The sequence below is a fragment of the Saprolegnia parasitica genome (genome assembly GCF_000151545.1).
Source record: "Saprolegnia parasitica CBS 223.65 unplaced genomic scaffold supercont2.11, whole genome shotgun sequence".
Taxonomy (NCBI): domain Eukaryota; phylum Oomycota; class Saprolegniomycetes; order Saprolegniales; family Saprolegniaceae; genus Saprolegnia; species Saprolegnia parasitica.
The window spans coordinates 546,125-556,929 of record NW_012156405.1 but is presented as its reverse complement, the minus strand read 5'-3'; the positions used below and the strand labels follow the sequence as shown (position 1 = coordinate 556,929).

Here is a 10,805-nt window from a genome sequence, read left to right as displayed (position 1 = left end):
GGGTTCCATACACAGAGCTTGTATCCTTGCAGAAATGCATTTTCGACGTATGTGGATGGCCATCTTCCATCTCAAAGCTAAGCATATGCTGCCCAACACATAAATGGCGCTCGCAGATGGAGGCAGGTTTGTCTATTCGTGAGCATGGCGAAGACACGATGAAGGATATAGGGTCGCAAGGAAATGTCCGCAGGCGCTGTAGCTCACCGTAGCGGTATTTTGCCCGGCGTTTTGATGGTGTCTGTTACGTCGAAAATGCATTTTCTTGCAAGGATACAAGCTCTGTGTATGGAACCCTACTCGGTTTTGTCGCGTAGCACATCGACAATCTCCTGGGCCGATGGACGCTGCGACGGGTTGTACGCGATGCAGCGAGAAATGAGGTCACGGAGCCACGGCGCACACGTGGTACTGAGACTCGGCTGCAGCTTTCCGTCGCGCACGTCGCCTCGAAACGTGCAGTCGTCAATGTCCTGCGTCGCGTACGGCAGCTGCAGCGTCTCCAACTCGATCAAAATGATCCCAAACGAGTAAATCGTCCGCCTTGTCAGAGTAGATTTGGCCTTTCCGAAGCATCTCGGGGGCCGTCCAGAACGGCATGCCACCATTACGCGTCGGTGACGATGGCGCAGTCGACGCCGTGAACGCAAGTCCGAGACCACCGACTTTGATGTAGTTGGTGGTCGAGAGAAGGATGTTGGAGCTCTTGAGGTCGCGGTGGCGCAGACCTTGACGATGGAGATCGGCGAGGCCATTCGCCACGACCCACGCAACGTCAAGCAGAGAGTAGTCGACCTGAAGCGAGAGATGCTCGCGCTTCTTGTCGAGGTACATGCGGAGGTTGCCGACGTCCATGACCTCAAAGACGAGCTTGGGCGCTGGCGTATCTTGGTCGGCGACCGCCAAAAGCCGCATGAGGTACGGCGAGTCGCAGCTAAAGTATCACCACAACGATGTTAGAGACGTTGGGTAGGTAGCGTAAAGAGGGAGTGGATGCGAACCGTAGGAGTGCTTGGATTTCGCTGACGAGGCTTTGCGCTTGGGACGGGAGAAGTACCGTTTTAACCGCGACAGCCTTGTCCTTGTACGTGCCCTTGTAGACAATGCTGCCCTTGCCGTTGCCATGCGCGACTTCGCGGTTGATGTCGATATCCCTTGCTTGGACCTACGAAGGATCGTTTTGACAGCGTTTTGACCAATTCGACGGTGTCGATTACGTATCGTGTGGTCCAACGCATCGCGTAATGAAGCACCTGGGTTGTGTGCTGATTTCGGTGCTTGATGGCAATGTGCAGCGCAGTCGCCAAGCTCTATCGCGTATCCCTCGTTCCACATGTTTCAAGTTGATACAAGTGGAACCTTGTTGCGTCGATGGTGGCGGAGGGTGGGTGCTTGAAGCAATAAGACATCGAGAACACCAATGTGGTGGCCTTTCGCCGCCACGTGCAGCAAATTGTCCATGGTCTAAAATGAGCTTTCACCACCTAGCGTTCTTGTCGTTGGCGGCGCTTACATCGTTTTGAATTGCATTGGGGCAAGGGTTGGAGCCAAGTAACATCTGCAATTGCTGCACATTGCCGTCTTGTACCGCTTGCAGAAGGTCGCTGGATGCATCAACACACGTATTCGTGGTGACTGTAGGGGGTGGCGAGAAAACCCTCCCCTTGATGCGAAACACATCCAAGACGGCTTCATCGGCAAGCTCCCAGAGCATAGTGGTCACCTACGCATTTGGAGTGTGACGATCCAATCGAGGGAAACAATGACACAACAGCGTTCTCGATGGTGATGATGGCACCGGCGTCCAGAAGCAGCTCGACGACGCGGAAATGACCATTGGTCACTGCTGCGTGCAGAGGCGTTGCGTTCGACTAGCCACGATCGGACTCTTCCATGTTGCATGAAAGAACACACACACCAGCGTTGCTATCGTGACACTGGCTTTGGCGTTTAAGAGCTCATGGACCACCATAACATGTCCTTGGGCTGCGGCGACGTACAGTGGTGTTGCACCCGTCTACAATCAATACCATGATAGCAAAGCGCTAAGGTGCGTCGAGGCAGATCGTCGTCCTACACTGTCGACAGCGTCGACGTGGGTGTTGGGACTTGCGACAAGCAGCGCGACTATGGCCTCCAAGCCGTGGCCGCCGCCACATGCAAAAGCGTGCTGCCGTCCTACGCGAGAAATGCACAATATAAGATGGTTGCGCCGTCGTGGGTATCTACATTGATATGGGCCTTGACGTTAGCCAAAAGAACGGAAGGCCGACGCTGGCTTTGGACGGCGCTCTTGGAGAAAGAGCTGGGCCGCGCTAGTCCAACCCAATTCACAAACCGATCCTTTCGTGATAGGCCAAGACAGCGTACCTCGTAGCGTGCGTTAGGGTCACCTCCACTGCGCAAAAGCTCCGCGACTCGGGCCACATTGCCACTCTGCACGGCGTCAGACATTGCAACCTAGCAAGCGGTTCCGGTTTTTGCAAGTCTGTGGCCGGCCCCAAACCGTCGTAGCATCCATGGCACCGGGTGGCGAAGCTTTATCTAGCAGCGCCACGATAGCGACGTGGCCACGCGCGTTGGCAATGGACCGCGGCGTCTCGTTGCTCTACACCAGGGGTGTGCGAGAGCGATACCAAGGGATAGCCTACCGCGTTTGCCAAATGCGTCTCTGCTTTTGCGTCTACAAGCTGGCGCACCACGCTAGCATGGCCTGCTTTTGCTGCGAGGAAGAGTGGCGTCGCCTTAGTCTAGCACGAGACGTCATTTGAGCTAAAGTTGATGACGCTACGTGCCTCGTCTTGCTTGTTCACGAGAGCGCGGGCCGCCACGAGCAAGGCAACGACAGGTGCATGACCGTTCATGGCAGCCCAATGCAACGGCGTCCATCCGTGCTATACCATATGGAGCATCCGTCGTCCAACAGTGTCCAAAACAGCCGTCCGTACGCAGTCACTGTAGTCCACTTGAGCGCGTACCGTCAATAGCTGCTTGACGATTTCGGCGTGTCCATTCCGGGCGGCCATGTGCAGGGCCATCGTTCCTTCCTAATACAAACACGTCCGATGGAACAGCCTCATGAACCAGGGCGTCCTACAACGCCAAACCAGTCGACCCGAATGTCTCGGCAAGCAAGCAAGGCGGCCACGAGCACGCCGTTTCCGTGCGCGGCCGGAATGTGCAGCGCTGTGATACCACTCTAGGCGCAAAGCGTGAGACCTCTCAAGTAGTATATCCACTTACTGCGTCGGCACCCCCGGCCAGCACATATTTCCCATGTTCCGTGAGAGAGAGGGTCAGCGGTAGCTCATGCGGCTACGAACAACGTTCGTCGTGCGTCCAACTCGAATCTTATGGTACCATACCCAGTACGTGATGTGTCCCGGAACGTTATCGGCGAGGAGTTCCCGCGTCGTCGGTACGTCGTCGTTGACGAGCGCTTGGAAAAGTCGCACTTGCAAGTCGACAGAGCTGTGCGGGGCAGCCACGATTTGTGTCGCAGGCTCTCGTACGCTTTCTGCGCCGGCCTGTGGCGACCGGGGATGGCGTCGGATGCCCAGCGCGAGCAATTGCTTGTCCTCTTCAAGCGGCGCATCATCGGCGGAAGGCGTTGACGGTTGCGCGGCCTCATCGAGTACAGCGACAACTGATGCATGCTCTCGCACCTTAGTGCCGGCCCGTGGTGACCGGGGATGGCGTCGGATGCCCAGCACGAGCAATTGCTTGTCCTCGTCGAGAGGCACATCATCGGCGGGAAGCGCTGTCAGTTGCGCGGCCTCATCGAGTACAGCGACATCTGATGCATGCTCTCGCACATTGGTGCCGGCCCGTGGCGACCGGGGATGGCGTCGGATGCCCAGCGCGAGCAATTGCTTGTCTTCTTCAAGCGACGCATCATCGACTGGAGGCATTGACGGTTGCGCGGCTTCATCAAGTAAAGCAACAACCGATACATACCCTCGCGCCTCGGCGACGGACCGTGGCGTTTGCTTGTTCTAGCACCCAGCGCCACACGTGCGAAATTGCTGTCTTTGTCGTTCATAACGTACCACGGTGGCTTTGGTTCGGTCAGCCTTGGCCGACAGGAGACATCGCACGACCTTGAGATGGCCGCCTTGTGCGGCCATAAACAGAGGTGTCGCGCCGTCCTACTTATGGGTGTGTTCTGTGGGCGCCAAAAGAAGAAGGGCATGCCTCGTCTGGCTTGTCGACGCTGGCACTGGCAGACACAAGGACTGCGACGACAGCGACGTGGCCATGCAGAGCTGCCCAGTGCAAAGGCGTCCGTCCCAGCTATCGAAGTACATGAAAAGCCGATCAAATACCGCGCGACACACAATGTCCGAGATGTCGACGGTGGCGTTGGCTGCCAAGAGCAGCTGAGCAATAGTGACGTGGCCATTCCATGCGGCCAAGTGCAGTGCGGTGACCCGATTGGGCGCCTACCCGTAGCTCATTCGAGGGATCCTCAAAGGAGCCATGGACTACCTTGGTATTGATGCTGCTCCAAGCATTCACGTTGGGCCGTGGACATGCAAGGAGTGCGGTCACGAGGACGATGGACCCATTGGCGGCCGCGATGTGCAGTGGCAGTGTGCCTCTCTGTGTTGTCGCAGCGAATGGAGACATCAATCAAGCAAACCAAGACGTACCGAGGCCGTGCCGTTGGTCGAATCCAACTCATATCGTCCCGCCGCACCAAGGTGCAGGTGGAGGGGGCGCGTGGACTGAAAGTGAGACTCCTAGACACGTCGAGTGAGCTTGCATACGGTACGTCTGCAGCCCACCGAGTATCCAATGTGCAGTGGAACACGTTCTCGGACAAGACGCAAGACCGTCGCCTCGTCGTTCTGGACGAGTGCCTCGTAGAGGTGGAAGACCGCATCGATGGCGCTTTCGAGCAATGCAGCAACGTCCACTTTGCCACTCAGACGAGCAAGTTGAATCGGCGCGTAGCCTCGCTACAAGCCGTGGTCTCCTCGGAGCGTTCCGAGCACCGTAGACTGTACCGCGTCCGTTAGGAAGGGGTTCGCCATGGCGCGGAGAAGTGCTTGCACGACGCGGACGTGGCCTTTCATCGCCGCGACAAAGAGTGGCGTCATCTTCGTCTATGCTGACGTGCACCTGCGTACGTGGCAGGCGCCATGTACGTACGTCGACGTGCTGGTAGTCGATGTCCGCGCCCGCTTCAATATGACGGCAGACGGCGTCCACATCACCGCCTTTGGCTGCTTCAAAGAGTTCCATCGCGGGTACGCAGGTGTCGGAATCTTTGTTATAGCAAGGAACAGTAACGTTTACCAACGGTTTTGGTCGTCGAATCGCATGTCGGTTCTGTGTGAAAGGAGCGTGCACAGGGATCAAGAAACAAGAGAACTCGAATGGGGGACCAGAAAACGCTAGTTTGTCGTCGAGGTTGCGCAATTTTGCTGAGAGAGAAAGGAAACGAGACTGGGCGCATGTGCGTCCTCTCAAGAAGGTCATGTACCATTACCACTACAGTGATGTACTTGCAAGGTTTAGGGTCGCAGAGGATTCACCTGTCCACGACCCATTCAAACTCGCTAGGCGCCAAAAGTAATCTACAATACTCTACAATTTCAAGACATGTCGCATGCCTCCATTTCTGCTCGCGAGGCATTGCATTGCTCTTACCAGTGGACGGTCCCTCGGCACATTTAAAAAAGATAACATCTACATTCGTTTTCATCAACAGGTCCAGCTCAACCCGCTAGTCTTTGGCTCGACTCTGGAGCTGATCGACAATCTCTTGGGCCGATGGACGCTGCGACGGGTTGTACGCGATGCAGCGAGAGACGAGGTCGCGGAGCCACGGCGCACACGTGGTACTGAGACTCGGCTGCAGCTTTCCGTCGCGCACGTCGCCTCGAAAGGTGCAGTCGTCAATGTCCTGCGTCGCGTACGGCAGCTGCAGCGTCTCCAACTCGATCAAAATGATCCCAAACGAGTAAATGTCGGCCTTGTCAGAGTAGATTTGGCCTTTCCGAAGTATCTCGGGGGCCGTCCAGAACGGCATGCCACCATTACGCGTCGGTGACGATGGCGCAGTCGACGCCGTGAACGCAAGTCCGAGACCACCGACTTTGATGTAGTTGGTGGTCGAGAGAAGGATGTTGGAGCTCTTGAGGTCGCGGTGGCGCAGACCTTGGCGATGGAGATCGGCGAGGCCATTGGCCACGACCCACGCAACATCGAGCAGAGAGTAGTCGACCTCAAGCGAGAGATGCTCGCGCTTCTTGTCGAGGTACATGCGGAGGTTGCCGACGTCCATGACCTCAAAGACGAGCTTGGGCGCTGGCGTGTCTTGGTCGGCGACCGCCAAAAGCCGCATGAGGTACGGCGAGTCGCAGCTAGATTGCGATATGAGGAGCAGTCCGTAGGCAAGAGAATGGAATACACGAACCGCAGCAGAGCTTGGATTTCGTGCACGAGACTCTGTGCGTGGGACGGAAAGAGTGCCGTTTTGATGGCGACCGTCGAACCCGCGAACGTGCCTTGGTAGACCATGTTGCCTTTGCTTTCGCCGAGCGCAATGTGCCGGTCAATAGCCATCGTGTCTGCTGGAACCTACACAATGCCATGATTGACGCGCTCCGTTTCTTGATAGCGTCGTCAAGTACAAAATGGGGCATGACACGCATTGCGTTGTGGAGCATCTGCGTTTTGTGCAAGTCCCGCTGCTTGATCACGACCAAGAGTGCTGTCTCCATATTCTACAACCAATGCGTGGCCTGAGGAATTGCCAGATCCGAGCAGTACCTTGTTGCGCATTTGCAGGTTGATGTGGGGTGCTTGGAGCAGAATATCGAGAATACCGAGATGGCTGATTTTAGCGGCCAAGTGGAGCAGACTATCGCCCGTCTACAATACCGATGACGTCGCATCCTTCGTGTAGCGACATGGGTTGTACATCGCTCTTGATAGCGTTGGGGTTGGCGTTGGCCCCAAGTAGCATCTGCAGCTGCTGTACGTTGCCTGTTTCGATGGCGCGCAACAGGTCGTTGGCGGCTGATGCCACTGGATCCGCTGTCTTGGGCGGTGGCGGCGACAGACCTTTCTTGGTCCGAAACACCTCGAGGATCGCTGGGTGCGTGAGCTCTTGCGCTAGCTGCCACGGTGTCTTGTGCTCCTACACCATTCTCGTTCAGAGACGACTCGACGAGGCGACGAGAGAAAGCAACGTTGTTCTGAACGTCAACGTCTGCACCCGCGTCGAGAAGCCGCTCGACGACGCGGGGATGCTCATGCACGACGGCAACATGCAGCGACGTGTCTTTTGTCTAGGTTGAACGTGTCATATTGCGTAGCACGTTGAATGTTCGTACGTTGGTCACTGCCCTGACATCAGCCTTGGCGGTGACAAGTTGTTGGACCACCGACGCATGTCCGTTGGCTGCGGCAACGTACATAGGTGTCGCCCCGGTCTAGTAGGTGGGGTTTGAAAGATGGTGGTGAAGAATTGAATCGCTGTACACTGTCGCGTGGGTTGAGCTCGATGGCGGAGCTGGCAAGAAGGAGTGCGACAATGGCTTCCGACCCGTGCGCCGCCGCCACATGCAAAAGGCTGCTGTCGTCCTACCTCATGCGATGAGCATGCGAGCGTATATAGTGAGAGACAGACTTGGATGTGGGCCTTGGCGTTGGCCTTCAGAAACGAGATGCCGACGCCGGCCTTGGCCGATGACGTCGGGGACAGCGCAGGGCCGCGCTGCCCATACGTTATTCGATCTCGTTTGAATTGCAGTTGTGTGCTGCATACCTCGTATCGTGCGTTTGGGTCTGCGCCAGCGCGCAAGAGCTCGGTCACTCGCGTTGCATCGTTGTTGAAGACGGCTTGTGAAATGATATCCTAGCGCGACAATCGTGTACGGTAGCATGCAGTCTCTTTGTACCGTCATAGTCGGCTTTGCTGGTGTTAATGGCGGTGGCAGGATCTTGTCGAGGGCTGCAACGACGGCTGTGTGGCCACCCGCTTCGGCAACGGACCGGGGTGTCTCATCGTCCTACAAATCAACGACCTTTTGTGGCTGGATTGCCTCTAAAGCTTGCGTACGGAATTGGCCAGGGTCGGGTCGGCTTTGGCCGCGAGGAGAAGCTCCACGACGTTGACATGACCACCTCTGGCGGCCATAAAGAGCGGCGTAGCGTCGTCCTACAATATGATTGGATCATTGTTGCGCAATACAACAGGCTCTAGTAGGTGTATGCTGTACCTTGTCCAAAGCGTTGACGGTGGCGCGGTGGGCCAAAAGCAACGTGACGACACTAGCGTGACCGTTCGTGGCGGCAAAGTGCAAGGCTGTTTTTGCATTCTACATGCGTCAATGAGATAGAAGGACGCAAGTTGAGTGACGCACATAGCCTATACAATCGACATGGGCGTTTGCTGCCAAAAGCAGTTCAGCGACCCTAGTGTGGCCATTCTGGGCAGCGAATTGAAGCGCCGTCAGGTAGGCGGGGTTCTAGAAGTTAGTTTCCACAAGCGTTTAGTGTCAAATACATCGTGATCGTACAGAGCTAGATCCCTCGCACGTTATGTTGATCGGGGTGTGTGGACGCTTGAGCAGCGCCGCCACGACCTCTTCGCACCCATGGGCTGCTGCAATATGGAGTGGCCGTATGTGGCCCTGTATAGCATCGTCAGATATGTCTATGACGTGGCAAAGTAGAGAATGTGTCCCTACCGTGCACTTGCCTTGCGTGAATACAAAATTTCCCGTCTCCGCAAAAGCAATCTGAAGGGCGTCTTCGAAACGGCCCTTCTACACAGCATACAAACGACGGTGGTGGGTCGTTGCCAATATATATATGCAAGCATACCCAGTATGTGATGTACGCGGGGACGTTCTCGACGAGAAGACGCAAGACCGTTGCCTCGTCGGACTTGACGAGCGCTGTAAAGAGCTCCGCGATCGCGCCATGCATCTTGTCCAGCATCGCAACCACCGAGACATGGCCATTTTTCTCTGCTACATCACGGAGTCTTATGGGCAGTCTCAGCAACACGCAGATGTTGGATATGTTGAGAAGGCAAGATCGTGCCTGAACACTACAGGGATCCCCTCCAGCTTCGATGAGCACTTGGACGACGCTCGCGTGTCCGTTGGCCGCAGCCACAAACAACGATGTCTCGTCGCTCTACGATGCTTGATTACACCCAACACACGCTAGATGTACTGCGTACACTGCCATGCTTTGAGTCGACACAAGCCCCTTCTTCGATCAATCGACGGACCTCGTCGACGGCACCGTCTCTCGCGGCCTTGAAGAGCGCCTTGTCTTGTTTCTAGCGACGACTATGTAAGCCGCACATCGCCAAGCGCTTCACGGACGCCCATATCGTCGCGGACCACACGATGGGTGTTTCGCGCCTGCAAGGAGTCGAAACGGTCTTTTCAAGAGAAGGCGGCTCAGCGAAACCAACGACTGGTCGGAAGAGCCTAGCATTCTAGTTTTCGATCTCCGCTAAGCAACCCGCCACGCCTCACCCGAGGTGCAGCGGTAATGCGGGCCTCGCGCCCCCTGAGGTAACACCGTCGCACCTCGAGGATCGCCTGGTGAGCTGTGCATCTTTCTCGGCTACGGCAAGGGCACCTGCGGCTACCTCTCCTCAACTTCAATAGCAGGCTGCTATTGAAGTTGAGTACGCGCGCTACGACAACGTGCGCGTCTACGAGGATCAAACGGTCGAGGGTGCCTACGTCAAGAAGGTGCTGCAACGCGCCGCCGATCCCAGCGTTCGTGGTATCTCGTATTTGGTTCCATTTTGTACGCTACCGGTCATGGAGATGCCGGAAGCGTACGTCCCGTTGGTCAACCCGGCTCGACCCGTCGCTGATCCGACGAGCACGCGCAGTGATGACACGGTCGTCGATGTTAGTCCTTCGTTGGACAACGCCCGTGCTGCTACGATGGCAACTGGTGACCGCCGTCGTATTGTGCGCACGGATGACGGGGAGGCTACGCCAGCGTCCGATGCTGTGGGAGGCGATGACCCTCCCGCAGACGACGCTACTGGCGCCGAAGACGAACCCGATCCAGAAGCTGTGGGAGGACGCAAGCGCCGTCGTCGCGGTAGCAAGCACCCCAAGGTTGTGGTTTCCGGTGTCGTCGTTCAAGCGCCCGCACAAGAACACGCGCCCACAGCGCTCGGATGACACGCGTCGCGCTCCCACTCGCTTCGTGCGTCTCACTGACGATATTGAGAAGGCGTTTGACGTGCCGCAGTCGTACAAGGAAGCCATCGCGTCGCCTGAGGCCGACAAGTGGCGTCAAGCGATGGTCGAGGAGTACAAGTCGCACGTGACCGACCGGATGTGGCGCTTGGTTCAGCGCCCGGTCGGCGAGAAGGTGCTCCATTCCGATGGCTCTTCAAGCTCAAGGTCAATCGGACGGCAACGCCTCGTGCCCAAGGGCTTTGAGCACATCTTTGGACTCAACTACGACGAGACGTACACGCCGGTCATTTACTTCGAGACCTTGCGCGCCATTCTGCCCTACGCGACCTTGCGTGGACGGAAACTGCGTCGAAACTACTTTGTCACGGCGTTTCTAACGCTGCGCTCAAGAAGAGTCAACTCGTCTACAGGGAGCAGCCGGAAGGCTTTGCAGAGCACGTTTAGCGCCTCGTGTGCCTGCTCATCAAGACGATCTACGGTCTGCGCCAAGCACCTCACGAGTGGAACTCGATGTTGCACGAGTTCTTTGTGAGCCTTGGCTTCAAGCGCAACGAGAAAGATCGCGGTCTCTACACGAAAACGGTGGGAGGAAATGGCAACCGCGAT

General features: G+C 56.7%; 2 protein-coding genes across 2 annotated transcripts; both read right to left on the bottom strand.

Annotated features, from left to right (window-relative positions):
* Positions 1-236: 236 nt before the first annotated feature.
* SPRG_04250 (TKL protein kinase) lies at positions 237-5,275 on the bottom strand. The gene is made up of 18 exons (XM_012342850.1): positions 5,155-5,275; positions 5,010-5,108; positions 4,788-4,961; positions 4,653-4,742; positions 4,489-4,602; positions 4,338-4,442; positions 4,195-4,293; positions 4,050-4,148; positions 2,949-3,047; positions 2,796-2,894; positions 1,919-2,017; positions 1,773-1,871; positions 1,514-1,723; positions 1,360-1,464; positions 1,218-1,310; positions 1,002-1,165; positions 529-934; positions 237-506 (listed from the first exon to the last, which is right to left on the bottom strand). Exons 1-18 carry the CDS (start codon positions 5,245-5,247, stop codon positions 297-299), a joined length of 2,457 nt encoding a protein of 818 aa, XP_012198240.1. The 5' UTR covers positions 5,248-5,275; the 3' UTR covers positions 237-296.
* Positions 5,276-5,731: 456 nt separating this feature from the next.
* On the bottom strand, positions 5,732-9,359 carry SPRG_04249 (TKL protein kinase; the record flags this gene model as incomplete). The annotated part of the gene is made up of 18 exons (XM_012342849.1): positions 5,732-6,371; positions 6,425-6,588; positions 6,642-6,734; positions 6,781-6,882; positions 6,932-7,029; positions 7,075-7,150; positions 7,203-7,301; positions 7,347-7,445; positions 7,495-7,596; positions 7,643-7,729; positions 7,781-7,870; positions 7,914-8,024; positions 8,075-8,173; positions 8,235-8,333; positions 8,706-8,783; positions 8,842-8,990; positions 9,253-9,307; positions 9,333-9,359. 18 exons carry the CDS (start codon positions 9,357-9,359, stop codon positions 5,732-5,734), a joined length of 2,268 nt encoding a protein of 755 aa, XP_012198239.1.
* Between the last annotated feature and the right edge of the window lie 1,446 nt (positions 9,360-10,805).